The sequence below is a fragment of the Mesocricetus auratus genome, unplaced genomic scaffold, assembly GCF_017639785.1.
Source record: "Mesocricetus auratus isolate SY011 unplaced genomic scaffold, BCM_Maur_2.0 Super-Scaffold_100015, whole genome shotgun sequence".
In the NCBI taxonomy this organism is placed as follows: domain Eukaryota; kingdom Metazoa; phylum Chordata; class Mammalia; order Rodentia; family Cricetidae; genus Mesocricetus; species Mesocricetus auratus.
The window spans coordinates 7,835,849-7,863,513 of record NW_024429198.1 but is presented as its reverse complement, the minus strand read 5'-3'; the positions used below and the strand labels follow the sequence as shown (position 1 = coordinate 7,863,513).

General features: G+C 41.4%; 1 protein-coding gene across 2 annotated transcripts; it reads left to right on the top strand.

Moving 5' to 3' along the window:
• The first annotated feature begins 10,806 nt into the window (after positions 1 to 10,806).
• Sub1 (SUB1 regulator of transcription) lies at positions 10,807 to 25,356 on the top strand. 2 transcript variants are annotated; one of them, XM_005078014.4, is made up of 5 exons: positions 10,807 to 10,935; positions 13,041 to 13,113; positions 15,986 to 16,108; positions 20,201 to 20,309; positions 22,296 to 25,356. In XM_005078014.4, exons 2-5 carry the CDS (start codon positions 13,042 to 13,044, stop codon positions 22,373 to 22,375), a joined length of 384 nt encoding a protein of 127 aa, XP_005078071.1. In that variant the 5' UTR covers positions 10,807 to 10,935; position 13,041; the 3' UTR covers positions 22,376 to 25,356. The 2 variants fall into 2 exon arrangements, with proteins under 2 accessions (XP_005078071.1, XP_040613562.1); XM_040757628.1 differs by lacking the exon at positions 10,807 to 10,935 and adding an exon at positions 11,567 to 11,671.
• Positions 25,357 to 27,665: the final 2,309 nt, after the last annotated feature.

The window sequence follows — 27,665 nt, the reverse complement described above, 5'->3', positions numbered from 1 at the left end:
GGCTCTGAATGAGCAGAGCCTGAATTGCCTCGAAAGCTCCCTTAAGGTTATTAACCTTTTGATTTCAGAAACTCTTATAAATAGCATTATTTTGGTCATACACAAACAAGGGTGAGTCAAAGTGAAAACGGCCTAGTTCTCCTTCTTAGCTAAGAACGCCTGCTCTTCACACCTGCCAGGCTGCACAGGGTGTGTTATCCGGAATGGTGTTTGATGAGGTTCAGGCACAGCTCAAGAAGGAAATGCTTTTTATTGATTTTTTTTCCTCAAGGAGGAAATTCTTTTATTTTTATCACACACCTTAACAATTGTCTTCTCTTACATTCTTTTGTTTCCAATTTCACATGTTTTAATGTTTAAGGAGTTATTTTTAATTTTGCATGTGTATGTCTGTGTGTGGATACATGAGCGGATGCTTGTAGAGGCCAGAAGACAGAGGTGGCTCTCCTGGAACTGGAATTATAGTTGGTTATTGTGAGATGCATGAAATGGGTGTTGGGAATTAAACTTAGGCACTTTGAACGAGCAGCAGGTACTCTTAACTATCGAGCAATCTCTATAGCCCCCCATTTTTTTAAAAAAGGGAATGCATATGGAAGTCAATAATTGGTTCTCCCCTTCCTTCATGTGGGTTCCCTAGACTGAACTCAGGTCATCAGGCCTGGTGACAAGTGCTCTTAACACTGAGGCATCTCACTGGCCCTAATTAAATTAATTATGTATTTACTGTTTGTTGAGATACAATCTCATCTCACTAGGTATCCCTAACTAGCATGAAGTTTGATAAACCCCAGTGGTCTTGAACTCATAGAGATCTGCCTGTTTCTGCCCCCACACAACAGCTGGGATTAAAAGTAGGCATGTACTACCATGCCCAATCTTCTACCTTAATTTTTAAATAATTTAAGAATTCTTCAGTTGGGGGCTGGAGAGACAGCTCAGCAATTAAGAGCAAGTGCCTGCCCTGCATCCTACATCATCACCTTTTTTTTTTTTTTTTTTTTACTCTCTTGGTCTCTTTTCAAGTTTTAGAGTTTACCCTGATCTATACACACCCACATACATCCACAGTCACATACCCAGTCACACTCACACACACACTCATGTTAAAGGCTAGACACTGCATATGGGAGAGGATATGTGGCGTTTGAATTTTTGAATTTGAGTAATACCTTGCTTAATATTATACTTTTTAATCTACCCATTTTTCCTGCAAATTTCATTTTTTATAGATGAATAAATTTCCAGTTTATATGTTCCACATTTTCATTATCTATCCATCAGCTGATGGGCATCAAGACTGGTTCCATCTCCTTGCTATTCTGAGTAGAGCAGAAATAAACACAGATGTGCAAGTGTCTGTCTGCTAAGGGGGTGGGGTCCTTGGGGTGCCCAAGAGTTGTATAGATGGGTCATACGTAGCTCTATTTTCAGTTTTTTGAGAAACCTCAGTACAGATGCTCATAGTACATATGCTATTCTGCGCTCCTGTCAGCAGTGGGTAAGGCTTCCTCTTTTCTACATTCTCCGCAGTGCTTCTAATCAGATTTCCTAATGGCGGCCATTCTGACTGGGGGGAGGTGTTATCCTGAAATAGTGTAAATTTTCTTTGTCTTTGTTTTGTGACTAGAGCTGTTGATGAAATGTCATCATGGAAAATAAGTCAATTTAATCTTGACATTACTCTGCGTGGTTGATGGTTTCAAAATGCTAATTGCTGTCTGTACCTGTGGGGATGGTTCATTGCTCTTGCTTTTGAAAATAGCCCAGTTCTCTTTTGAACCAGCTGCGGCTACAGGGGCACTGCTTTGGGTTTAGCCTTCTTTCTGCTCCTTTTTAGTCCTTCTTTCAAAGTATGAGCTGCTGTCCATTGAGAAGGGCCAACACAGTCTTGGTTACAGTTTCTTCCTTTGGACATTGGGATGTATTGTGCCGTCATTTCAAGGAACGGCATCTAAAAGCTTGTTTACTTAATTCCTGACATTCAAGCAGGAGTTTATACAGTTACAGAAGAGCAGAGCTTCTTGGAGAGGCAACAGTCTGTATGTCTGTCTTGGTTCGCTGATCACATTTAAAACTGCAAAACAAAAAGTGATAAAAGACTGCGTTCAAGCAAAAATCACATTTACTGAGGATATAGCACTCAAAATATCATCAAATGGCATTGTAACCTTGACCTGGCTGTTCCTTTCTTTGATAGTTGGAGTTGAGCTTCCTATATAGTGGTGTATAATAGGATCCCAGAGGTGTTGTTGCCCAACTCTATTCTGTTTGGATTTATTAGTATAGATGCCACTCAGGTGCGTTGTCCCTGGTCAATCAATTTGAGGACTTGTAGCAGAACCAGTCCTTATTTCAACTGAAACCATGACAGTGTTGGCCACTGTTCAGTAACTATTGCAGTTCCTGCTCTGGTCCTTGCTAGGGGCATAATTGGTCAATGCTAGTTTGACATTGTGTCCCAGGTAATGAGAGGCAGAATTGAGTTGTTTTTTTCAATTTGTTCCACCAACACAAGGATTGCATTATAGTATGCATATTAAACAAGAAAAATGTGAACATTCCACCCAAGTAATACCCCATGTAAACTTCTTCTTGCTATCACTTTGAGAGGCTGTATATTTATTCAGACACTGCTTCCTCAATTGCCCTCATTTTTAAAAAACTCGTGTTTTTTTTGTTTTTTTTCTGAGACAGGGTTTCTCTGTATTGCTTTGGAGGCTGTCCTGGAGCTCACTCTGTAGACCAGGTTGGCCTTGAACTCACAGAGATCTGCCTGCCTCTGTCCCCCAAGTGCTGGGATTAAAGGCATGAGCCACCAACACCCAACATTAGTGGTCTTTATAAGATCATTATTTTGTGAATCTTTTCATTACTCACACTGCTGATCTGATTTCTAGAAAATACTTTAGTGCTTTACAAGTAGGAAATGGCCTCGAAAGCTAAGCATTTCTTGTTACGGGGACTAACAAAAGATGATATATCAAGCCAACTACTTTCTCAAAGACAAATTCCAAAAATTAACTTTGGCCAATGTCAGAACCATTGTGGTGTTTGTACAGCCTCCAAGATGACTCTTGAAGGAGAAAGCACTTTGAGCTATGAGTTATGGCATATTTATTAGAAACTGATTACACTATTTTATAGTACATTAAATAACGCAGGTGTAGCCCATAAGAGATGTACACTGTTCGCCCACTCAAAATAGTATATACATGTATTTGCTGTTATAAAATGCACTCTTCTATAAAAAGTGATACAGGATTTCTAATGAAAGTTGGAGCTAAGAAGAGCTTTAGAACCGAGTTCACAAAAGTCACCTTAGGGAAAAAACATGCTCAGCAGTTTGAAATGTAAATGCTTCCTTAATATAGTTTCTGTTACTCATTACATATGACCTTCACAGAACACACGTCTATTTGTAATTATTTGTTTGAGGACATTAAACCTTAGGAATGACAACTTTTTCATAATGTATTGTGAAAGTTACTTTCCAAGAGCAGATAAAGTGTGAGCCTGTAGCAGCCTGTCTAAGAAAAATTTTAGTGATTCATGGGTCTGCCTTTTGGGGAGCAAAGACCAAGTTTCATTTTCCTCTTCTTACACTCTCCAAAATGTCTCCTTTAGGATCTAAATGAGCAGCACTGCCTGCAGCTGCTGGCAGAGGGTGGCTTGTGTTTTTCTAGGGGAGACGATCAGTAGTTTACCCCAGGTTTGGCACCAGTGGTAGACTAAAGGAATTAGTGCTTATATCACTGAAGAAACCGTCTCTCACCCTCCTGGTAATCATCAACTGTCTAAACATCCTGGGCGGGGGAAGGGAGAGGGAGGTTTGGGTGGAGTGAGGCCTCTTCCCTCCCACCCCCCAGCAACTGTTAACTGCCTATAAAACCTTTGGGCCCTCCCCACTACAACTCGAATGTGCTCAGTCCCGTTTAGTTCCTGTGTTGGTAATCACAGTTTTGAGGGCTTTAAAAGAGCAATGGCCATGCCGTGCCCAGAGGACAGTGTTTCACAACACGGAGTAAATGTTGCTCTCTTTGTGACTGCAGCTGACTTTCTGATCTGGAAGCAGCCTATCCAGCCTGATCCCATATAACACGAGGTGAACATACCAGCACTTGTTGATGACTTCCTCGAACTTTTGGACCTGGAAATAGCCTATCTAACCTGAATCTATATAACAGGAGGCTAACATACAGCACTCGCTGGTGCCTTCCTCCTCTGTCTCCAGCTGTAATTTTCCAGTATCTCAGCAGATGAGACGCAGCAAGTGTGATGGTTTGAGTGAGAATGTCCCCAATAGGCTCATGTGTTTAAACTCCTGATCCCTAGTTGGTGTTGCTATTTGTGTAGTCTTAGGAGATGCAACCGTTTCGAGGAACTATGTCATTGGAGGCAGGCTTCCTGCCATTTCCAGTTTGCCTTCTCTGTTGCATGTTGTTTAGGAGATGAATTCTCCGCTTCTTGCTCTGACTACCCTAATTATCTTCCAAAGGCCTTCCTTCTAGTATCATCCCACTGGCGGCTGGGAGTTCAATGAATAAATGAGGGGATAAACATTCAATCTATAAGGACTCTCTTACTTGTACCCCTCTTTATTCCTAACTTTTCAGAATGGCTACCTTGGAGGACATCCTGGGTTCCCTTTCATTTGTTTTTCTTCTTTTGTGTGATCCCGATGATGCCTTCTTAGATATCTCCAAGACCTCCAGACATCCAGAGACACCTCATCCCTTTACATACAGATGGACCTGTTGGTGCCACCATCCCTCATCCTTTTACATACAGATGGACCTGTTGGTGCCACCATCCCTCATCCCTTTACATACAGATGGACCTGTTGGTGCCACCATCCCTCATCCTTTTACATACAGATGGACCTGTTGGTGCTACCATCCCTCATCCTTTTACATACAGATGGACCTGTTGGTGCCACCATCCCTCATCCCTTTACATACAGATGGACCTGTTGGTGCTACCATCCCTCATCCCTTTACATACAGATGGACCTGTTGGTACTACCATCCCTCATCCTTTTACATACAGATGGACCTGTTGGTGCCACCATCCCTCATCCCTTTACATACAGATGGACCTGTTGGTACTACCATCCCTCATCCTTTTACATACCTATGGACCTGTTGGTGCTACCATCCCTCATCCTTTTACATACAGATGGACCTGTTGGTGCCACCATCCCTCATCCTTTTACATACAGATGGACCTGTTGGTGTTACCATCCCTCATCCTTTTACATACCTATGGACCTGTTGGTGCTACCATCCCTCATCCTTTTACATACAGATGGACCTGTTGGTGCTACCATCCCTCATCCTTTTACATACAGATGGACCTGTTGGTGCTACCATCCCTCATCCTTTTACATACAGATGGACCTGTTGGTACTACCATCCCTCACATTCTTCTCTGTGACCTTCAGCAGTATTCTTGCTAGGCTTTCCCCCAAGGTTTTCTGGAGGAACTATGCTCTTCTGGTCCTTCTGTGCTGAGGTCTACTATCCTGGGTTAGCCTGAAAGCTGAACCAGAGACTGCTGACCTGTCTATGTGGCCTGGATTCCCAGCACAAGCACCGTTGTTCTCTCTTTAGCTCTTGCTTCTTCCTCTTTGCGCCTTGCTGGTATGACGCCTTTGCTATATGTTTAAACTCTCAAGAATTGTGGCTTCCTTGACTTTTCTATGACTGTCATTAACTGGTTTAGTGTAGGAAACTTATTCTTAGCTAATTTCAGGTCAAACTCATGACTTCCTCCTCCTTTTCTTCCTTCTAAATCCCGTGTAGAAGTGGGCATGGATGGCCATGGTGTCAGAGCATCCAGTGAGGGCCTGGGGGCTGGCCCACTTACCCATTGCCCACGTTGCTCTTAAGAGTGCATGTCAGCTTATTCTGGTCCTTTTGTCACACTGGCATTTATTGAGGCGCCTTTACTCTGCCCACTCTATGAGGTCATGGTTGGTGAGTTCTTGACCTGTCAGGCCTTTTTTTGCACTCTGTGACAAGATTCTGGTTCTCAGGAAGCTACCTCAGTCCTCCCACTCCACAGAGACATTTCTTTTTTCTTTCCTTTTTTTAAATTTTTGGTTTGAAACTGGCCTTGCACTCACAGAGATCTGCCTGCCTCTGCCTCCTGAGTGCTGGGATTTAAGGTGTGTGCACACCGCCTGACCACAGAGACATTTCTCACGCAGTTTGCAGAGTACAGAGGACTTCTGTGAACCTGATGAACTAGAAAACAAAGTTCTGGCTTGACTGGCTTTGCTCTCAGACCCATGCATGAGATTATGTCAAGCTGAACCACTTGAGGAAGTATAACTTTAGAAACAGTTGATATGGGAGACAGGTTTTTTTACATACTGAAAATAGTGTTGGTCACCAAAGACTAGTAATTGGCATTGCAATGATTTGAATAAGTGAATTCTTTGAAGTCACTTCCCTTAGCTCTGTATCTCCCCACATTTATTTCTTAGAAATATCCCCAGAATTAGTTATTCTAGTCCAAATAGTGATTGTCCATTATTTCTTGACAATTTTGTCTAAAAGCATCAAGCATTGACTATTTCTTTAGACATCACTGTCTTGTAGATCCTAAGGTACAAATAAATGTAATAAAATGTGTGTCACATGAAAAATACATGATATTGGTGTTCAAACTTCAAGCTGAATATTAGAAAAGTAAAGCAGCGGGACACTAGCTTCTTACCTCTACCTCAGACTGAATGGGCTGATCTATGCACCAGCTTCACACCGTTGCCTCTCCTCAGTGTGACTGGAGAATGAATGCCCCATACTCACTAGTGAAGTCCCTGCTTCTCTCTTTTATACCCCACTAGTGCTGGGATTAAAGATGTGTCATCTTTTACTCTTTTAGACTGGTTCAATCTCATGTGTCCCTGGGTGGCCTTGAACTCAGAGAGATCCGGCTATCCAGCTACCTCTTAATCATGAGTCCTAGGATAAAAGGCATGTACCACCACCACCACCACCACCACTACCTCCTAACTTCTGGCTGCTGGGATTAAAGGTGTATGCCTGACTACTATGGCTTGTGACTGACAGTGCTTTCTGAATCCTCAGGCACGTTTAATAAATAATGTTTTCTCTTGTTAATCAAATTAAATATTAAGTAGGTCCCAAATCCAGCCTGTAGCATGAATAATAAAAAATCCAGAGACAGATATTGGGGTTAATGCTGAAGATCAGAGAAGCAAAGCAGCCAGCCACTAGAGAGTTCTCACCTCTACCAATGCTCAGACCAAAGGTGCAATCATGCCCTCTGATTTCATCTCTAAACTGCACTGCTCCTCAGACTGCCTAGACTGCGATTCGTTCCTGTCTCCTCCTGCCTTATATTTCTCTCTCTGCCTAGCCATATCACTCCTGTCTCCACATCCCTACTGCTGGGATTAAAGGAATGAGCTCTGTTTCTCTTTTAGACTAATTCACTCTCATGTAGCCCAGGGTGACTTGGAACTCCCTGAGATCTATCTGCCTCTGTCTCCTGAGTGCTAGGATTAAAAGTGTGTGCCACCACTGCCCGGCCTCTATGGCTGTGGTTAGCTTTGTATTCTGATCTCCAGGCAAGCTTTATTAGATCACAAACAAACTATCACCACACCAGCCACAGATCCCACCTAAGAGCCAATGGAGGTTAGAGGGGAACTCTCTCTTCTCTATGTATACCCCCAAACTGTCTTTGGACTTCATGGTTTCTTCTTCCCCTGTGCTGTTCTGGATGAACAGTGTGAGCTACCTTTCAGACACAGAGGAGGAATTGTCCCCTCTGACTCTTCCTTTTCACAGTTTCAGAAACATCTGAGTGGAGTGGGGGGTGGGAACAGATTTTTTTTTACCTTTTTCTGACTAAGCACCTTTTATTTAAGTTTATGATTTATTCCTGAAATCCTGAGAGTTTAATGTCATAAACCCAACATCTGGCTTCAGTGCTCTGCTGTGTGGATGTAATGTGCTCACACAATGATGTGGGAGGGCAAGGGTCAGAAAGTAGTATCGGACAGACAGGCGCTGACACCTAGAACAGCCTGCTACTGTGGTCGGGGGTGGGCCAGGTATTTCCAGGTTCTTAGCTTCCTACTCAAGGCGTTGAAATAGAAACCAACACAGATTGCAAAGTAGCAGAGAAGCTGCATTCAAAAGCGAGGGGGTGGGACAGCTCAGAGAGAAATACCCTGTCAAGAGCGATTGTTTGGGGCTTTTATGGGGTTCAAAGGAAGGGGAAGTGTGGTTGCTAGGCATAATTTCAAGTTGTATAACCTTTTCCACACTGAGCATGTCCCCCTACCTGGAATGTATCTGATTTTAATTACATGCATGCTCAATTATGAATATGTATAAGGTGGTAAGTAGAAGATTCTCTCTAAAAGTTCACTTAGAGGGCAGTTTTCCTTATTGTGCATGAACTCAAAACCAGTTCAGACCTGATCAGCTATCTTTATATCAAGACATAGCAGGAACACAATTGAGCAGAATGTGCACAAGTTGAATAGTTGTTAAGGGGAAGAAAAACTTATTTCCTTGTTCAGATCAGAGAGTAAATCTTTTAAAAGACTACTTGTGTGGGTGTGTTTCACCAACATGGATGTAATGCTCATGGAGGCCAAAAGATGGTGTCAGATACCCTGGAACTGGAGTTACATATGTTTGTAGTCACCACATGGCTGCTGGGAATCGAACCTGGGTCCTCAGGAAGAGTGGTCAGTGCTCTTAACTGCTGAGTGGTCTCTCCACCCCACGGTTAGGAGTCTAAGTTGTTAGGTTAATGGAGATGTGTATTTGCATAGGGCACATAAGTAAGAAACTTAAGTGTGTGCACATTCCAAGCCAAGTGGAATTCAAGGATGCTAAGCTATTCCCTATGCCTATTTACCTCATAAAGAGTTCTTTTCTGAGACCTCTAATCATGTGAAATAAGAATCTCTATTTATGCCACAGAAACAGAATTTCAGGACAAGTGAGTATGAAGCAAACATATATTAATAAAGGTGGACCAGGAGAGATGGTTCAGGATGTGAGTGTTTTCTGTTCTTGCAGAGGACCAGTTCAGTTCCTAGAACCCATGCTGGGCATCTCACAATTGAAAACTACCTGTAATTCAATTCCAGGGAATCTGATACTTTCTGCCACCTACAATTGTTTGTAATTCCAGTTCCAGGGGGGATCCAATGCCATCTTTTGTCCTGAGGTAGTTTTTAAACTCATGGCAAGTCCTCCTGCTTCAACTTCCTAGGTGATGGGATTACATGCATGCATTGACTTAGTTATAGACGTGATTTAGGTGGATTTTGAAGTTACTTAAAAAATTACTTTTATTATATGTGCATTGGTTCTTTGTCAGCATGTATGTCTGTGAAGGTGCCAGATTCCCTGGAATTGGAGCAGTTGCGAGCTGCCATGTGAACCTGGGGTCTCTGGAAGGGTGGCTAGTGCTCTTAATCACTGAGCCATCCCTCCAGCTCTGAAGTTACATTGTTTTCAAAGGACTTAAAATATTAAGGGCTGGAGAGACGGTTCAGAGGTTACAGGTGCTTTTGCACAAGAGCAGAGTTTGATTCTCAGTGCCCAAAATGGGTGACAACCACCACCTGTAACCCCAGCTCCCAGGGAGCTAGCTCTCCATCTCTGACCTCATCAGGCACCTTCAGTACCAGTGCTGATTTTTGTGTAAGCTGTGTATGTGTGGGTACACATGTATATGCATGTGTGAGAGCCAGGGTCTGATTTTGGATGTCATCCGCTACTGTTATTCACCCTCTTTTTGGAGACAGGGTCTTTTGGTGAACACGGTGCTCTCATTCAGCCAGCCTGGTTGACCCTGACACCAGGGACTCTCATGTTTGTTCCCCTCGTTGTCCTCTAGTGCCAGTGTTTCAGATGAGAGCCGCCACACCCAGCTTGTGGGTGCCTACACAACAAGCTCTCTCCCAACTTGAGTCATCTCCCCAGCCCTGTCTGTGTTCATTTTTATTATGACCAGATGCTTCACAAAATGTAAAGAATCCATTTACATTTTTATCTGCATTTTATTTTTTATAAGTCAAGCAGCTCCGGTTTCAGAGATGGATGCTTGCACAAGGCTCTGACTCAGTCTCCTCTATTCTCTGCCTTTTACTCCCTTAACATGCACCATCCCGTCTGCTCTATCCCCGCAGCTCCCCTTAGTACAGCATTCTTCTTCCATGAGGGTGGAGTGGGTGAGAGTCACAGGACTGGGGTAACTTCTATGGAGAAGACTCTAATGCTCCCTCAGGTTTTCATTTACCACCCCTACCTGCCTTCTCTGGTTTGCAACAGGGCTTCTCTTCCGGAGGCGTTCTTCTCCTCCCTTAGCCCTGAGAGGGCATTTGGTATTCAAATCACAACTACTTTGCACCCCCAGAACTTCATCCTAGGAATAAAGTTGCGTGGCTTAGGAGATCTGTAAGATTTCTTGGACCTTCTGTAATTAAATACTGCGCCTCTGGCTTGCTTCCTCTGGATTTTAACAGCTTGAGTCACATATTAAAGGTGGAACAGGAAGATTATTTGCGGCCATATGGGTCAGCACGTTGATCTTTCTCAGTACAGCTCCTTCATTTCAGTACAGCATTCATTTGGCAGGCGCAAAGCCCTATCACTCATGTTTCATATGTACCTGGCTGTCTTTCAGGTCAGGCCCAAACTCTATGGCGTCTTACTGTGGCGCCATCTCCCTTTTAGGAGCATCCATTTCAGGATCTGCGGCGGTCCCTTTAAGGCCCTGGAAAGGGCCGGCTGTCGGTTGGGCGGAGAGGCCACGCCCCGTCACGTGTCCTCTGTGCCATTGGGCGGAGCCAGAGCCTCTAGGTTGCCGTCACTTCCGGCTCTCTGTCAGTCCGGAGCGAGCGAGCTGGTGGTTGCTGGACGGCCGGAGCGGAGCGTGAGTGCGCGGGACCCCGGGCCCATTCCTCGAGGCCGCGGCCAGGCGGACTCCAGCTCCCCCGCCGCGCTGCCGCGGCCCCCTCGCTCCCCTTGCCCGCCACGGCTGCGACACATGGCAGCCCCGACGGGGCCCGGCTCTTGCCCGTTCCCCTCGCTGGGGGCCTCATGTGGCGGCCGCGCCGGGAGCCGACCCGCGGCGATGGGCGGGCGGGCGGGCGGGGAGCCGCGAGTGGTGGCCGCGCGCGCCCCTAGGACAATGTGGCGGGGCTCCGGGCGGAGGCGCGCGCGGTCTGCCATGAGGCCGCTCTCGCCGACCCCCACCCGGACCCCCACGGCTCCGGAAGGCCTCGGGGACGGTGGCCCCGCGGGGTTGAGGGGCGGGGGGCCCCTCCTCGGCGAACATGGCCGGGCTCCGGGGCGAGGATAAAATGGCGCTGGCGTAAGGCCCTCCTCACCCGCACGCTCTCGGCGCCCCACGCCCCCTTCCTCAGACCGGTTGGAGCTCCAGCCCCTCGCCGGCGGGGCCTGGAGGAGCTTCCGGGCCGCGACCCCCACGCGCCCGGCGCCTTCCCACCCTCAAGTGCCCTGCACTCCGCGATGTTGTCTCCTCCCCCACGCAAGTCTCCCAATGATCGTATAAACTCCACAGACACCTCTTTAGTTACCATTTGCTCGAATTAGGAAGTCGTCCCCCTCCCCAAGAAACCAACCCAGTAAAGAAAGCCTCATTAAAGGTAAAAGTCAAATGTAAGGAAAGGATTGGCTTTAAAAGTTGCCATTGCTTTATTTTCCTAGTGGGTAGATTTAGGTTAGATAATGACGTGGTTCTTTGAAATAATTTTAGGTCCCTAGCTTTTCATAATGGAAGATAGACAAGGCTGGCCGTTTACACATGAAAAATTGTTTATGTTCCCGTTCATTCTCTTTTCCAAACAGGTTTTTGGGTAGTTGCATGAACAGCTAGCATGGGAAAGTAAACCAACCTGATTTTGGCGACTAGATTGTGAAATGGAGCAGTAAGAGGAATTTCGAACAGACTGGTTATGATCCCTACTGTCCCCTGCTGTGTTTACTCTTAATGGATTGACCAGTTGCTGGCTTGATTTTAATAAATGATCAGGATTTGGATAGCCCACTCTGGCCTTGATCTTCTGTTTTGAAACACTGAGTGCCAGTTTGGTCTACTGGGTTATATATTTTTTGATGTGGGAGGGGGAATCTGAACTTTTTCTTTACAATTTGGAGTGTGGTGTTTATTAGGCCCTTTAAGTCATACAGAAATTAATAGTTTTGAGATGGAAAGAGAAAGACATTTTGGGAATTAGCTTTTTGCCACCTGGTGTAAGAATCTTGAAAAGGAGTTAGGACATGCCTCAGGATTCCTTGAAATTTGGGTTAGACTTAAGATAGTCTGCCCTTTGTTTTATGCTTGGGCACTGAGTAAACGAGCACTGGGCTGTGTGCCCCTCTGGTGAGTTTTGCTCTGCAAACAAAGCCCTCAAGTTTTACTTATTTACTAAAATAGAAAAACCAGTACAAAATGCTGTGAACTCTGTATAACATTGTGAGCTCTGATTGGAACCGGCTATTTTGATAGTGTGGACACAAAGTGAAAGTTAGTCTCTACAAATCAGGTAAAATGCTTAATAATGGCAAAATTAATTAGGTCTCACACTTCCATAGACAAGCTGTTGGTTCTGTGTTGGAGCTGGCATCTGAGTAATTCTGCCTTAGGTCTGATCCTAGTGCAAGTGGAACTACTTAGTACTTGTCTTTTGACTTTAGAGTAATTGTTCTCAGCTGCTTTCTTGCAATCTACCCATAAACTTTATAACCCCTCTAAAATCAGTTCTTTGAGAAAGAGGTGAAGGAATGTGCACATTGCTTTTACTTCTTTGTCCTAAGTGAGTTCAGAGTATTTGGCTGGGCTTGTTATTTGCAATTTAGACATGTGTCCAGTGTAATGACTCCAGTACCACAAAATGGCAGAATGAGCTATGGAACTTCTTTTTTTTTTTTTTTTTTTTTTTGGACTGGGAGAGAGCTAAGATGAAGGTAATAAAGCACATTGTAAATTGTTCATGTAATGTATTTTTCTTTCAGAATGCCTAAATCAAAGGAACTTGTTTCTTCAAGCTCTTCAGGCAGTGATTCTGACAGTGAAGTTGAGAAAAAGGTAAGCTTTACTGTACCAAATTTGTAGTGCATGAATTCCTCTATAATGCTGGCATCCAGTTTTGAAGTGAAAGGCAGTCTTTTTAGGTAGGTTTTACTATGTATCCTTGACTACCTCCAACCACCTCAGATTCCCCTGAGGGCTGGGATTGTGCTCCAATGCTAGGTTCAGAATAGAAGAGAGAGAATTATAAGGGTAGATAGATGGCAAATGGACTGCCTGAGTGGAGTATGAGCTTCTAAACTTATCCATAAGAGGTTGTCTTTGTGTTGTACTTGGTTCAGCCTGGGGTCCTAGTGCATCCCAGGCAAGTGCTCACACCTGAGCTATGCCACTAGCCCTCTTTTTACTTTTGATTTTTGACAGGGTGTCACCAAGTTGTCCGGGCTGACCTTATACTCTTAACCAGATGCTTTAGCCTCATGAGTAGCTGTGAGTATAGGCCCTGTTCAGACTAAACAGGTCCTCTATTAAGCATCTCTGGTAACCTAAAGTCATAGAAATGCTTCCTTAGACTCTAGAACAGTATAGTCTAACTAGGCCCAAGATGCTGCTTCCAATTATTTAGAAATCTCTGTGCTTAGTCTAGGCTGCTAAGGTGCCTCAGTGGTAAAGGCCCTTGCCACCAAACCTGACAACCTGAGTTTGTTCCTGTTCTTCCGCATGGTAGAAGAAGAGAACCAACTATACCAGATTTGCCCTCTGACCTCATTCATGCGCCACATAGAAGCGTCACAAGTACTACACACACAAAATAATAGTAATATGAAATTTCCCCAAATCTGCCTGATCTGTAGGTAATAAGTCACTATTGGGCTGCACAACTGAAGTTTTGAATGAAAACACTAATTTTGATGGCTTTCTCAGTCATTGCTGGCCTCCTCCATTACTGAATTTTAGTTTTGGTACATTGTAAGTTTGAAAGTTATTTGCTTTTAGTAAATAAAGTCATCCAGCAAACCAAACACAAAATTATCCATTTTGCTAGAATAAGCTTTTTCTGTGTTAGGTGACAACTGTTTTGTCAACCTCATTCCACTTAATTGGTCACATCAGTGAAGTGTAACGGAGCAACCCATCTTGTGGTCAAGACTTCCTTCCACACAGCTGTCTCTTGATAGAAATTTATATCCTAGAAATTGAACAAATTGCATTTACCCTTATTTGTTTACTTGTTTTGTGGAAAATAAGTAGTTAGTAGACGTGTGGTTTGCAGCTGTTTACAAGCAGCAGGCAGGGCTGATGATGTAGTTCAGTTGGTAGAGTGCTGACTCGGTACTCAGGAAGCCCTAGGTTTGATCCCCAGTACAGCAGAGGTGGAAGCAGGAGATCAAGCTCAAGGTCACCTGGGGTGCTGGGGGTTCCTGGGAGCCTTGTTTTATGGGTTTTTTTTAAAGCAACAACCCCCCCCCCCTTTTCCTTTCTTTCCTTCTTTTTTTGTTTTTTGTTTTTTCAAGACAGCATTTCTCTGTGTAGCTTTTTGGAGCCTGCCCTGGCACTCTCTACATTTAGGCTTGTCTCAAACTCACAGCTCCATCTGCCTCTGCACACCCCAGCCCCCCCAAAAAAGTACTGGGATTAAAGGCATGGGCCCTCGTTGCCTGACCTCTTTTTCTTTTCTTTTCTTTCTTTCTTTCTTTTTTTTTCTTTCTTTGTACTAACAAAAGGGAACTCTTTAGGGAAATTTGGGGAAGTTGGAGCTATGTAAAGATAGAATATAGTATCATTTAAAAGTTAAAATGAGGCTTTTAAAATTTTTTTAAATTTGTATCAGTCTAACATCTAGGTATGTCTATGTAACTAATTTATATTGAAGCTATTTGCTGAGCACGCACTAGTCCACAGAATTGCCTTCTGCTTGCTGAGCTGGTTTTTGTGGTTTCTCATAGGTACTGTTAATCCTGTAAGCATTTACATTAAATGCATCCATGTTTTCCATTTCATAGCTTACTTACGTGTATCCTTAGCCTATCAGATTTAATACAGTAAACTTAGTAGCATTAAAATAGTAGTCTGTACATGTCCACTAAGAAGGAACATGTCTGCCCTCTACTGTTGGGGCTGGAACTAATGTGGTATGTGTGTGTGTGTGTTTTTTTTTTTTTTTTAAGTGTTAGCTCATTTTAAGAATGAGGATATATAAAATGTTTTTATACTAGTGCTGCTTCTAAAATATTTTAAGGTTGAGTGCTAGTCTTAACATATTACTGTTTATCTTCAGTATTCTTTTTGCAGAAGTTTTTGAGTTGCTGATTTTCAGTGCCTGTTATAAAATAATTTCCCTTTTGTACGTGTTGTGTCGTTTCCCCCCCCCCCCCCAAAAAAAAACATGGTCTCCTTACTTACGTAGTCCTGGTGGCCTGGAGCTTGCTATGTAGACTAGACTGGAAGTATATGTCCTTGAAAACAGTTCAAATTCCTTTTGGAATAGACAAGGAGTTTATAAATATTCATATCTTAGTCATAGACATGTTTTTGTTTTTTGAGACAGTCACTGTGTATAGCCTAGGCTGTCTTTGACCTTCAGTTTTCCCTCCTCAGTCTTAGTTAGGGTTACAGGGAGGACCTGTACTGCTTTTCTTTTTGTTTGTTTGTTTTTTTAAAGGAAAGCTTTTGGTAGGTTTGTGGTTTCTAAGTATTGTATGGATTGTGGTTCTCAAAAATCACTGTCCTAATATCTGAAGTATCTTTGGGGATTCTGAGAACAGAGTTTAGAAACAATAATTATTAGTTGTAAGTGCAGACTACATTCCTAATTAATTTTTTCATGTACATACTTTTAATGAATGAGGAAATTTTTTGGCTCTTTAACTCTTTAAAGGTAATGAAGTCTTTTGAACTTGACATGTGTATTCTTACCTTTTCTTTCAAGTTAAAAAGGAAAAAGCAAGTTGTTCCAGAAAAACCTGTGAAGAAGCAAAAGCCTGGTGAGACTTCTAGAGCTTTGGCATCTTCTAAGCAGAGTAGCAGCAGCAGAGATGATAACATGTTTCAGGTAAAGTTGGATTGCATTCAGACAAGTGGAAACAGTCTTGCTTGATCTGAAGAACACTAGAAATGTCTTGATCTGATAGCACATTACAGTCTGTGTTGTAATCCTCTTGACTAATGATGTTTATTTATATTTTGAAAAAGATTATATATTTATTTATTTGTATTTGAGTGCTCTGTTGACTTTTTGCCAGAAGAGGGCATCAGATCCCACTATAGATGATTGTGAGCCACCATGTGGTTGCTGGGAATTGCACTCTGGACCTTCTGGAAGTGCAGCCAGTGTTCTTAATCACTGAGCCATCTCTGCAGTCCCAGACTAATGATGTTTCTTAATGAGTAGAAAGTGAAGGTAAATAGTTCAATTCTGGGCTATTGGTAAAATCTAGAAGTCTTCAGTTTTGCTATATTTAAACAATGCAAATCTAAATGTTACACAAATCCAAAAGAAGATTTAGAGTTGTGCATGTGGGAAGCATGTTTGACTAGGTAGGTTTGAGTAATTGGCTGGAGAGTATAAATAAGTCTGATAGTATTTGAGAGAAATGGCCTAACTTAGGCATCATAAGAAACAGAAGGCTGGAGATACAGCTTAAATCTAAAGTGCTTGAGTAGCATGCTTGAGTATGAACATACATAAAGCAGCAAAAAGAAAAGGAGAGTGGGTTGGGAGATTTGAAAACAACAGGAAGAGGCCTAGGTTAGCATCTTGAGTTTTATGTGTTTTTGGCAACTCAGCATTTCCTTCAGTGTTTAAGAATGACTTGTAAGATGAAGCATTGTGAACAAATGAAGCTGTGAAATTGCTGAGGTAATTATAGGCTTTAATTTGTATTGCTAAGGAAGAGATAATGATGATTACAAAGACGGTAAGGAAGAGTGGACCAGAGGATAGAACCCATGAATGAAGAGTTAGATCACTTGAGGGTCTCCTGTAGCATATAGAAGTCTTGGCTGGGAATTACTCTTGTTGGATTCTGCATATGCTTGACTAAATAACCATCCACCAAAGAAAGCATAAAGAGAGGAGTAGATGGCTGTGAGTAGTTTTCAAATGGTTGATGAGCGAAGAAAGAGGATGTAAGTTGAGATAAAATGGTAAAAGAAAACAAAGTAGTAGAAGCAAAAAATAGGCAAAATGTAGGATTACTTTTACAGGTTTAAATCCTCTGACTTCTGTGTAATTTAGGGGCAAGGTATGTTAATTTGATAGTGAATGTAGGTGAAGGTATGTAATGAGGGATTAAAAGAAATGCTATTATTGTTTTGAATGGATAATAAATTGGATGCTTATTGTGTTCTGTATTTCATTCAGGTTTTGCCAGGTTCTGGTAAGCCACATGGAATGTGGTCTGTAACTTCATGGAATCTAAGGGGACCACAATTACACACACATGCATAGTACAAATTACAATAAAGCCTGAGAAGTAGTGGGCAGATTACTTGAGAGAGTGTGAGAAGCTCATTAGAAGAAGTGGCATCTGAATCTTAATAGTGATGGTCAAGCCAGCTATGTAAAGTGTGTGGACAGAGGAAGCATTTTCAAGAGCAGGAAATTTAATTAGGATCTTAGAGTGGGAAAGAGCTTGGGTTGTGTATGAATTAGAGAGCCTTTGTGGTGGAAGTCTGGAAAGTTTAACTGAATATGAGGAGTATTTGGTGAAGAGAAGGAAGGGCAGATCATAAGTTTTTCTTGAGTGGGGGTTGGGGGAGTGTTGGGAATTGTAGCACATTTGAAACTATTATACATCATCAAACATGGCCTGGAACTCACTATAAAGAATAGGCTGGACTTGAGTTTTTAGCAATCCTCTGCCTCCTCAAGTGCTGAGATTATAGACTTAGCTACCATATCCAGTTCATTTCTAACCTTCTAATTTGGTTTGGTCTTTTACACAGGATCTCATATTTAGGGTGGGGGAGAACTTGTTATTGTAGCTGAGTAAGGCTTTAAACTTGTGGTCATCCTGCTTCTCAACCTCCCACTATTGGGATCACAAGTGTGTGATACCACAGTTGGCTAGTCTCTAGATTTTTAGCTTTCCTTTTCTACTCTCTAAATTTTTTAAAGAAACCAGGACCACATTTCAAAGATTTGGTTTTGTTATATGGGGGGGGGGGTAATGAGTTTATTTTTAGGGGATGATTTTTTTTCCCTTTTTTTTTTTTTTTTTTGGTTTTTTGAGACAGGGTTTCTCTATTGTTTTGGAGGCTGTCCTGGAACTCGCTCTGTAGACCATGCTGGCCTCGAACTCACAGAGATCCACCTGCCTCTGCCTCCCGAGTGCTGGGATTAAAGGCGTGTGCCACCAATGCCCGGGTTGGGGGGTGATTTTCTTACTAAGGAAAAATCGTGTTGGTTAAGATTTATTTATTATGTATATAGTGTTCTGCCTGCATGTATGTCTGCATGCCAGAAGAGGGCGCTGGTTGCTGGGCATTGAACTTTGGACCTCTGGAAGGAGCAGCCAGTGTTCTTAACCTCTTAGCCATCTCTCCATTCCTGAATTGGTTCTTATATTCTCATATGGAAAGGTTCCTGTGAATCTTAGGGCTTAAGGCCATTCAACAGGTGATCTTACTTTCAAATTGGCTTTCAGAGAGTCATAGATTGCATAGTACTAAAGGAGACCTGCATTTTTATTAATAGTAATGGCTTGATCATTGCATTAGTAAGATAAAGGATGGGGTTTCTGAAAGAGAAAACAGTAAGCCCACTTTTTTTGGTTTTTATTTCTTTAAATGACTGTTTGATTTCTATATTCTTCATTTTTATCAAGAACGTACACATGCCCACACAGGCAAGTAATTATTAAAGATTGCTTCCTAACGCTGGGTTGTATAATAAAATGTCACTTCATATGATTTTTTTTTTCGAGACAGGGTTTTCTCTGTGACTTTGGAGGCTGTCCTGGAACTCGCTCTGTAGACCAGGCTGGTCTTGAACTCACAAAGATCTTGCTTCTGCCTCCCAAGTGCTGGGATTAAAGGCATGCACCACCACCACCTAGCTTATACGATTATTTTGTAATTTGTTTTTCCATTATCTTGGGGTGGACATTGCTTTTTTTTTTTTTTTTTTTTTTTTGAGTTTTGGGCTACTACGAATAAAGGTTTGGTGAATATTCTTAGTACAAGTCTCCTCCTATAATGGAGTTTTGCTTTGTTGTACATCTGTTGTGAATTGTGTAATTAAGGACGTGGATGTACAAATATCTTTTGGGAGACCCTACTGCCAGTTTTTCTGGATGTATGGTTATGTGCTTCCTCAAGTTTCAGTCTGATAGAGCACATGTACAGTGAGGGTACTATAGGATTGGTACCATAGTGCATAAGCGGTCTCACTAAGTACATATTGATGTTCACACATGAGCCTCTTCTGAGTATGCATTCCTCAGAATATATCCAGTCTGTAAATAGTACACGAGAGCTATATACCCTAAAGTGGGATTATTGGAACATGTCATATTCTATTTTTGTCAAAGGACACCCATTCTATTTACTTTAGCAATTGTGTTATTAGTAATATTCATAAATTTAAAAGTGTCGCTGAAGGGAGAGAGATAGGCAGTAAGTAGTGCTTGTTGTGCAAACATGAGGATCTGAGTTTGAATCCCCAGCACCCTCATTAGGTAGTTGAATTTGGTTGCAGATTACCTATACTCCCAGCACTGAGGGGCTGAGACAAATCCTCTGTGGCCAGCCAACTAGCCTTTACAGTGAGCTTCTAGTTTAGTGAGAGACCCTCTCAAGGCAAGGCAAAGAGTGAGTAATGACACCTGAAGTCATTTTCTGGACGTCATGTGGACTCGTGCTTGTTATCCTCCCATGTCTTTTGTTTTTTGAGACAGGGTTTCTCTGTGTAGCTTTGTAGACCAGGCTGGCCTCGAACTCAAGTAGATCTGCCTGCCTCTGCCTCTGCCTACTGAGCGTTGGGATTAAAGGTGTGTGCCACTACCGCCTGGCTTCCTTATGTCTTTTTTTTTTTAAGCATTGATTTTCCCTTGGTTATAGTTCAGTACTTATTTTTAGGATTATTAGTCTGCAACAAGTTGCAAACAGCTCTCTTTATGAGTTTCTTTTCCCCCTTTGCTAGATTGGGAAGATGAGATATGTTAGTGTTCGGGACTTTAAAGGAAAAATTCTAATTGATATTAGAGAATATTGGATGGACTCAGAAGGTGAAATGAAACCAGGGAGAAAAGGTAAGGCTCCTTTTTTTTCCAATTTGATGTTAATGTTGACTGCATACCTTCCTTAAATGATTGCAGGGTGTGTACAGGTCAAGAATTGGCCTTACTTAGTTGATTCTCTTACAATCAACTTTTTTTTTTTTTTTTTTTTTTGATTTTACAAGACAGGGTTTCTCTGTATTGTTTTGGAGGCTGTCGGTCCAGCCCGGCCTCGAACTCACAGAGATCCGCCTGCGTCTGCCTCCCGAGTGCTGGGATTAAAGGCATGTGCCACCACTGCACGGCCTACAATCAACTTTTAATGAAACCTAGGAAAACAACATCCTAATGTCAAATTGATTGCTACCTTATTTTAACTTTCTTTTTGATTTTTACATCAGATTAGTTATTACTGGGGAAATTGTAAAATGAGAAACAGAAAAATTCTGGATTTAGTGTTTCATTTGGATTTAGCTCCAACAGGTGTTCTTTAGGACAGAATCCTTCAAGTGGGTCTCTGTCCCCTTACTGTTGGTGCTTTATCCAGTCCCAAGCCTCTTAGCATGTAGAAACATTTTGTTCTGTCACCAAGTAGCTAGAAAAAGAAAACTTGTATCATACAGAAGTAAAAGGATACCAATTGGGAAGAGGCACAGTAGGAAAGGGGTACTAAAGAGGGGAGTGGAAGGTGAACATAACCAAAATACACTAGAAATGTGTACAAAAAGGTCATGGTGAAATTGTTTTTGCATATGATTATGCTAATAAAAGATTAACCACTGCACAACCTAAATTTGTGTAGTTATATACTCTAGGTTGATCTTGGGCCAGTAAGGTAAAGGCACTCACTGCCAAGCCTGATGATCCCTAGGGCCCAAGAGGTGGAAGGAGAGAATGGATACTATCTACACCGTTGTAAGCTCTGTGGCTCAGGTGGGTGCACATATCTATACATGTGCACATCCATTAATTAAATGACAGATTTTTAATAAAAGGAAAATAATGTTTCCTTCTCTAATACTATTGTGCCTGTTGTTAAAGGTGGCACTTATTTCACACAATTTTGGAGCTTGTCTTAAAAGCTTCCTTTTTATGTTTGCTGTTTAGTTCTTGTCTGAGTTTTCATTCAGGATTTTCGAGGGTAGCTAATGCCAGATTTTGTTCTTGCAAACATTTACTGAAGGAATTCAGTTAGCCTCAAAGCCTTTTCTTCATGCTGCTTTTTATTGTATTCTCCTTTGCAGTTTCATGGTCCCTCAGCAGTTTTCTGAAAAATATGTGTTTGATGTTATATGCTAATAAGCTAAAGTTTCCCATATTACCCAATTTAATATAATCACCCTTTGATGTGTCTCAATTACTGATTAAGAAACAGCCTAGAAAATGCAGCTAGTGAAGGTGAGCCAGGACTTTGCTCCTGATAGCATGAATCCAGAGTGTGCTCATGCCTCTATCTGAATTGTGCATTCTGCCATGCTTCTTATGAGCCACTCTCTAGGGAGTTATCTAAAGTAGAATGCATGCTTATGGAAGAACTCAGCACAGAGCTGTACATCTTGAATTTTGGTGGAAATAATGTAATAAATGTTGGAAGTGACAGGATGTAATACTGGCAGTGTCTTATGCCAAATGTAGGTCCTGACTGTTAACCTGCATGTATATATGTGAAAAGTCTTCAAATTATCATTAGTTCACAGTGCATTATGCAGATGCACTGTTGGAAGTTAAACTGGATGCAGACTTGAACCTGGGATTAACAAATTTAAATTTTAATATCTCAATATAGATCTCTCACAAGACCTCAATATTCTAGTATTGGGCTATTCAAAATGGCAGTTTTGGGGCTGGTGAAGTAGCTTAGTAATTGAGGGTGTATGTGGCATGTGTCAGGTCTGGATTCTGTCCTCAACACTAGAAAGTCCACATGAGTAAAATGGTACTTTTGATAAAATACTTGGGAATATTAAAATTCCCAAGGCAGCTTGATTTTCACTTGTATTTCTTAACCTTTATGTTTAGGTATTTCTTTAAACATGGAGCAGTGGAGCCAGCTGAAGGAACAGATCTCTGACATAGATGATGCAGTAAGGAAGCTGTAAAATCTGAGCCATATCAAACCTGTACTGTTGTAGTTGTTTTAATCTGTCTTTTTACATTGGCTTTTGTTTTCTAAATGTTGTTTTCCAAGCTGTTGTATATCTGGATTGCAGAACAATTTGTGAGGTGAATACTTTTTTTTGTAATGTGCATTATTAAAATGTTCTGAGTGAAGCTAAATGTCAACTTTATTAAAGAGGATTGCTTTGTGTCCCTTACCTAGTGTAAAATAAAGTCATTACAATCTTAAATGTTGTAGCTTTTTTTGATCAAAAGACTAGTTTACTGTTTAAGGCCAAAAGAACAACCATTATAGGCATATAATTGACTATGTTTAGAAGGATTTGTATTGCATTGAGCTTCTTAGAGGATTGCTTTATGAAATGCTTCCTCAAATCTCTTCCTTTCTAAGCAAATTTGTTGAATTTTCCTCTCCAGCAATGCTTTACTGTTTTCTTCAGTTTCACTTGAGTTCATGTTCCATTTTTACATCACCCTTTACTTGGATATATTATGATGGTTTGGAAAGTCAAACTGTCACTGTTATTGCCTCTTAAATCTACTGTGTTAAATATTAGCAGATAGTTGTTTGGTAACATGGCTTGTATGAGAGCTCTAAGCAAGTGTATGTCATTACTCATAGCACTGTGTAGGTGTTATTTAGTCTACAGAACATAGTGATTTTGATGTCTGATGAGCTTTCACTTAGTAAACATTCACACTGGGATGATGTCTATAAAGTCAGATATTAAACTAGATTAGACATTAGTTAAAAATTGTGAAACTTACTGGCTTACTATTACATTCTAATAATGAGTGGATTATATGTAGACATGTCACTGACCTTTATTGTCATTGTAGTTTATGTGGACAGTTGTTAAGACTTGGCTGTTTTAATCTGGACAAGAGACTTCTTAGACTTCATGCTAAGTTTGATAGACACTGTTTGTTAGTTTTCATTTTAACCACAATGATAGACAGGCACAGATTTCAGGGCTGTTGCCCCAGTGAATAGGGCAGTGTTCCTTAGGGAAAGAGTGCCTACAAAGAAACTCACCACACTGAAGGGACCTGGCTTGTGATGAGAACGGAATTTTCTTGAAACTAAATGGTGTTTACATGATATTTTGGTGACAACAATATGACAGTGGTAGGTAGAATACTAAGTAACAAGGATGCTTTAAAGACATTTAAATACTAACTGCTATTAAGGGGGCTGCCATGTCAGAATTGCATTATTGTATAACCACGTTTGGTTCCATTGTCTAAACATTTTATAGAATTGTCAAGGATTTAATTTAAAAATCCATCTGCCAGGCCTCATTAACCTGCCCTCCCACAGATATTCTTTAGGTTACTTTCATGGATTGCAAATTGATAAAGAAATCTCACTTATTTTGCCTTGATAGGTACCAAAGTGTTCAAGAAATTATTATATACCTTATTCTTGAGGGATACTCTCCTTATTTGGGACATAACATGTGTTGTATTTCATTAACATAATTCGTTTTGTAAAGTGTTATTTTGCCATTTAGAGAAAGGGCAGTTAGAACATAAAACTTCAGTTTTAGTAGATGAAGAGGGAATAATAGTTAAAATTGAATTCAGCGGTGTGTATGCGTTTCAACCATCTCCTTTGGAGAGATGTTGCTGTCATCTGTTACCTAGGCATTACTAGCTGCTTAGCATAATAAAATCTATACGTGGAAAGCTTTCTTTGGCATAATTTGTTAGGGTGATAACTAAATTCACTCACTAATATCACAGACTAGGTAGTATACCAAAGTTATTAAACTTTTTCTTTATGCCTGTAGAAAAGGAGAATTAGGTTAAAAGAGTAAACTAACTCAGTCTGAACAGGAACAGTCCATCAACACTCTTATCTCCTCAGCAAGTGTCTTAGTTCCTTTTTTGTTGCTATGACAAAGGTCCCTGACAATGTAGTACAAGGGAGAAAGGGATGATTCCTACTCACTGTTCAGGCTACAGTCCATTTTTGCAACCAGTCACAATGGCAGAAACTTCAAACATCTAGACATCTTGCATCCTAGTCAGGAAGCTGAGAGCCGGGAATGCATGCTCAGTCAGTTCCCTCTCTTCATTTAGTCTTTGACTTAGCCATGAACTGGTGCCATCCACAGTGGGCAGGTCTTTCCATCTCAAAGGAATCAAGATAATGCTCTAGATATACCTAGAGGCCCAACTTCCATATAATTCTAGATTCTGTTAAGTTGGCAATTAATACTAGCCATCACGATAAGATTTCTCCAGGAAGGAGGCTTGATATTTTCAGGCGTAAGTAACTCATTTACTTTGCTGAAATAGTATCTGTTGCAGGTTTTACCCTTTAATATGATCAGTAGCAAGGCTTCCATGGGTTTTCCTCTTTGTTTTTAGAGTAAAAGCAGCCTTCGACCAATTTTCTAGTGCCCATGGCATTTCATTTAAACAAATCACTTATAAAAACTATATTTTGTTTTGTTTTGCTTCACAAATGCTAAAAACTTGGGAAGTATACTACCTCATTACCTAGTCAAGATTCTGTGATAACCAATCTATTCTGCATAGTATCTTAGAGATGGCAACTTAGAGAAAATCGTGGAGGAAAATGCATCCTGGCCTGGCTAGAGGGAAGAGAAGGGACTGAAAGTTTATGTAAGTTGTTCCTGACAGAAATGTTAGCACAGTGCTTGCCATAAAGGCTTGAAAATCTTAAGAACTATTGAATTATATTTAGGTATCTCTTCTGGAATTCTTTGTGGTTCACTTTTTATGGAAATTAAGGTAGTGAAACACTAAAAATTTTTAAGAAAGGCATTTTTCCAGATAAACTGTAGTGTAAAACATGCATATAGTGAGAAGTATGTAATTCTATAATTGTGAATGTCTGTATGCTTTGTTTGATACATCCTCCATGGAGGTGTCAATGAACCTAATATTCCCTGTGAATATTTTAAATGTTGAAATAAAAACAAGAAATATACCCTTTGTGTTATCCCGTTTTCACACACCTGAAGACAGATGGGTAATTTTATCTGGTGAATGGGTTTTAGTAGCAAATAACCTTTCTCTGAATGGTCTAGAATCTGTGTTCTCAGAATATTAAATATGAAGGTCTCTGGGACTTGGTGTAGGCCTATTTTTTCTACCCACTTGAAAAAAAATACAAATGCCCAGGTATACAGAGAGCATCAAGTTGTTCCTCTGCAAATGCTTTGTTTGTAGTCCAATGCCTTGGGTTATGTCTCATAGTCACTGTTCTATTGCTGCTTGCTGCAAAGGAACATCATGACCAAGGAAACTTTTATATAAGAAGGCATTTAAGCCGGGTGTTGGTGGCGCACGCCTTTAATCCCAGCACTCGGGAGGCAGAGGCAGGCAGATCTCTGTGAGTTTGAGGCCAGCCTGGTCTACAGAGCGAGTTCCAGGACAGCCTCCAAAACAATAAAGAGAAACCCTGTCTCAGGGGAAAAATGGCATTTAAATGAGGCTTGCTTACAATTGCAGAAGTTTAGTCCATCATCTGTGTGGCAGGGAACATGGTGGCACACAGCCAGACATAGTGCTGGAAAAGTAACGGAGTGTTCTGCTTCCAGATCTGCCAACAGCAGAAGAAAAGATTGAAATCCTCAACAGTGCCATACCTAACCCTTCTCAAGTAGTGCCACTGACTGATGACCAGGTGTTCAAATATGATCCTGTGGGAGTCATTCTCATTCAAACCACCACAGTGTACTTGTATTTTCATTGATAAAATCTCTTATCCTTTTTAAGTTGTATTTTGCAGTTATATACAGAGCTCATTTGCATTTCTGTTTAAGGACTTGCATAGGAATAGACTCATGGAGAACAACCTTAGGGCTTAGTAAACATGGACTTAAATGTCTAGTCAGAAGGAAAAATAAGTAGTACTTGAAATTTCTGTAGTATAGGTCAAAGAACTTAATAGGATAAAAGGATTTTACAAACATGGATTACATTAGGTTATGTGCTACGTAACAGTCTATTGATGTCCATTTGGGTAAATACCTTACCACACAGGTCTTTACCTACTCCTCTTGCTTTACATATGTTCCCCAGAGTTCATACTCTCATCAGTTACTCTTCCATTCATTTTAGTCTTGGATTAATAATGACCTGACCCTGCTTGTGGCTCCTTAGAGTTGTTTGCAGGTTAGGGTTCAGGTTATTTCCTCTAACAGTTAAAGAATTAAGAGGCACAAAACAAGTCTGATTCAAGAACAAAGTTTTATTGGCAAGTAGTGTAGACTTGAGGTTGGGAAGAGCTGAAAAACCACTGACTATAAGGGCTCGGTTTTTATTGGTTGAAAGTACCTACTCCTGGTGACTCCTTTCCCCTCCTCCATTGGCCCTGTGGTGTTCATGTGCCCTTTCTGGCATGGAACTGGGTTCCACATTGCTGACGGTCCTCCAATTTTGTACATGAGCATGGAAACAGCTGCAAAAGGATCCTATTTCTCAGGGCACAGGTACAAAGACTCATTAGTTGGGGTCCCCAATCTCCCTTTATAGTATACTGGGGAGGGAGACATTTACTGCAGGTGAAGGGAAATGACCTATTTTCCTTATTTATTGACTTGCCCTATCTTCAGGGCCCCTATCTTCAGGGCCCCTGTCTTCAGGTGATTTCTTTCCTGGATAACTTATAATTAGGTGATGATATACAGCACTTCCTTTTTGATTCTGACAAAAATGCACTTAACTCTGATTTTCAATAAAGTGGATACAATAACCTTTCTTGTTTCAGAAAAAGTGGACCAAGCGCTTCTGCCATCAAAACCTAGAATGCATCTGAAATTGTGTGTAGTGGCTTTAGTGTGTCCTGGAAGTGTCTTAGGGTTTCTTTTGCTGTAAAGAGATACCATGACCACATCAACTCTTTATTTTTTTTATTCTTTTTACACATGGTTTCTCTGTGTAACAACAGTCCTGGCTGTCCTCGAACTCACTGAGATCCACCTGCCTCTGCCTCCCAAGAGCTGGAATTAAAGGTGTGCGCCTCCATCACCCATCTTCCCCTCAATTACAAACCCATAATTAGTATAGCTCTGCCCTCATCGGAGAAATTTCTTTATACTGTGGATATTAGTAAATGCAGAAACTCAACTGATCGATACAGAGAGTGTGGAGTGCTTAGCCATAAATGACTGGGAGCATGGTGACATGCAGGCAGATGTGCTGGAGCTGAGAGTGCTACATCTTGCAGGCAACAGGAAGTTGAACACTGAAGGAAACTTGAACGGGCCCTCAAAGCCCACCCCCACAATGACA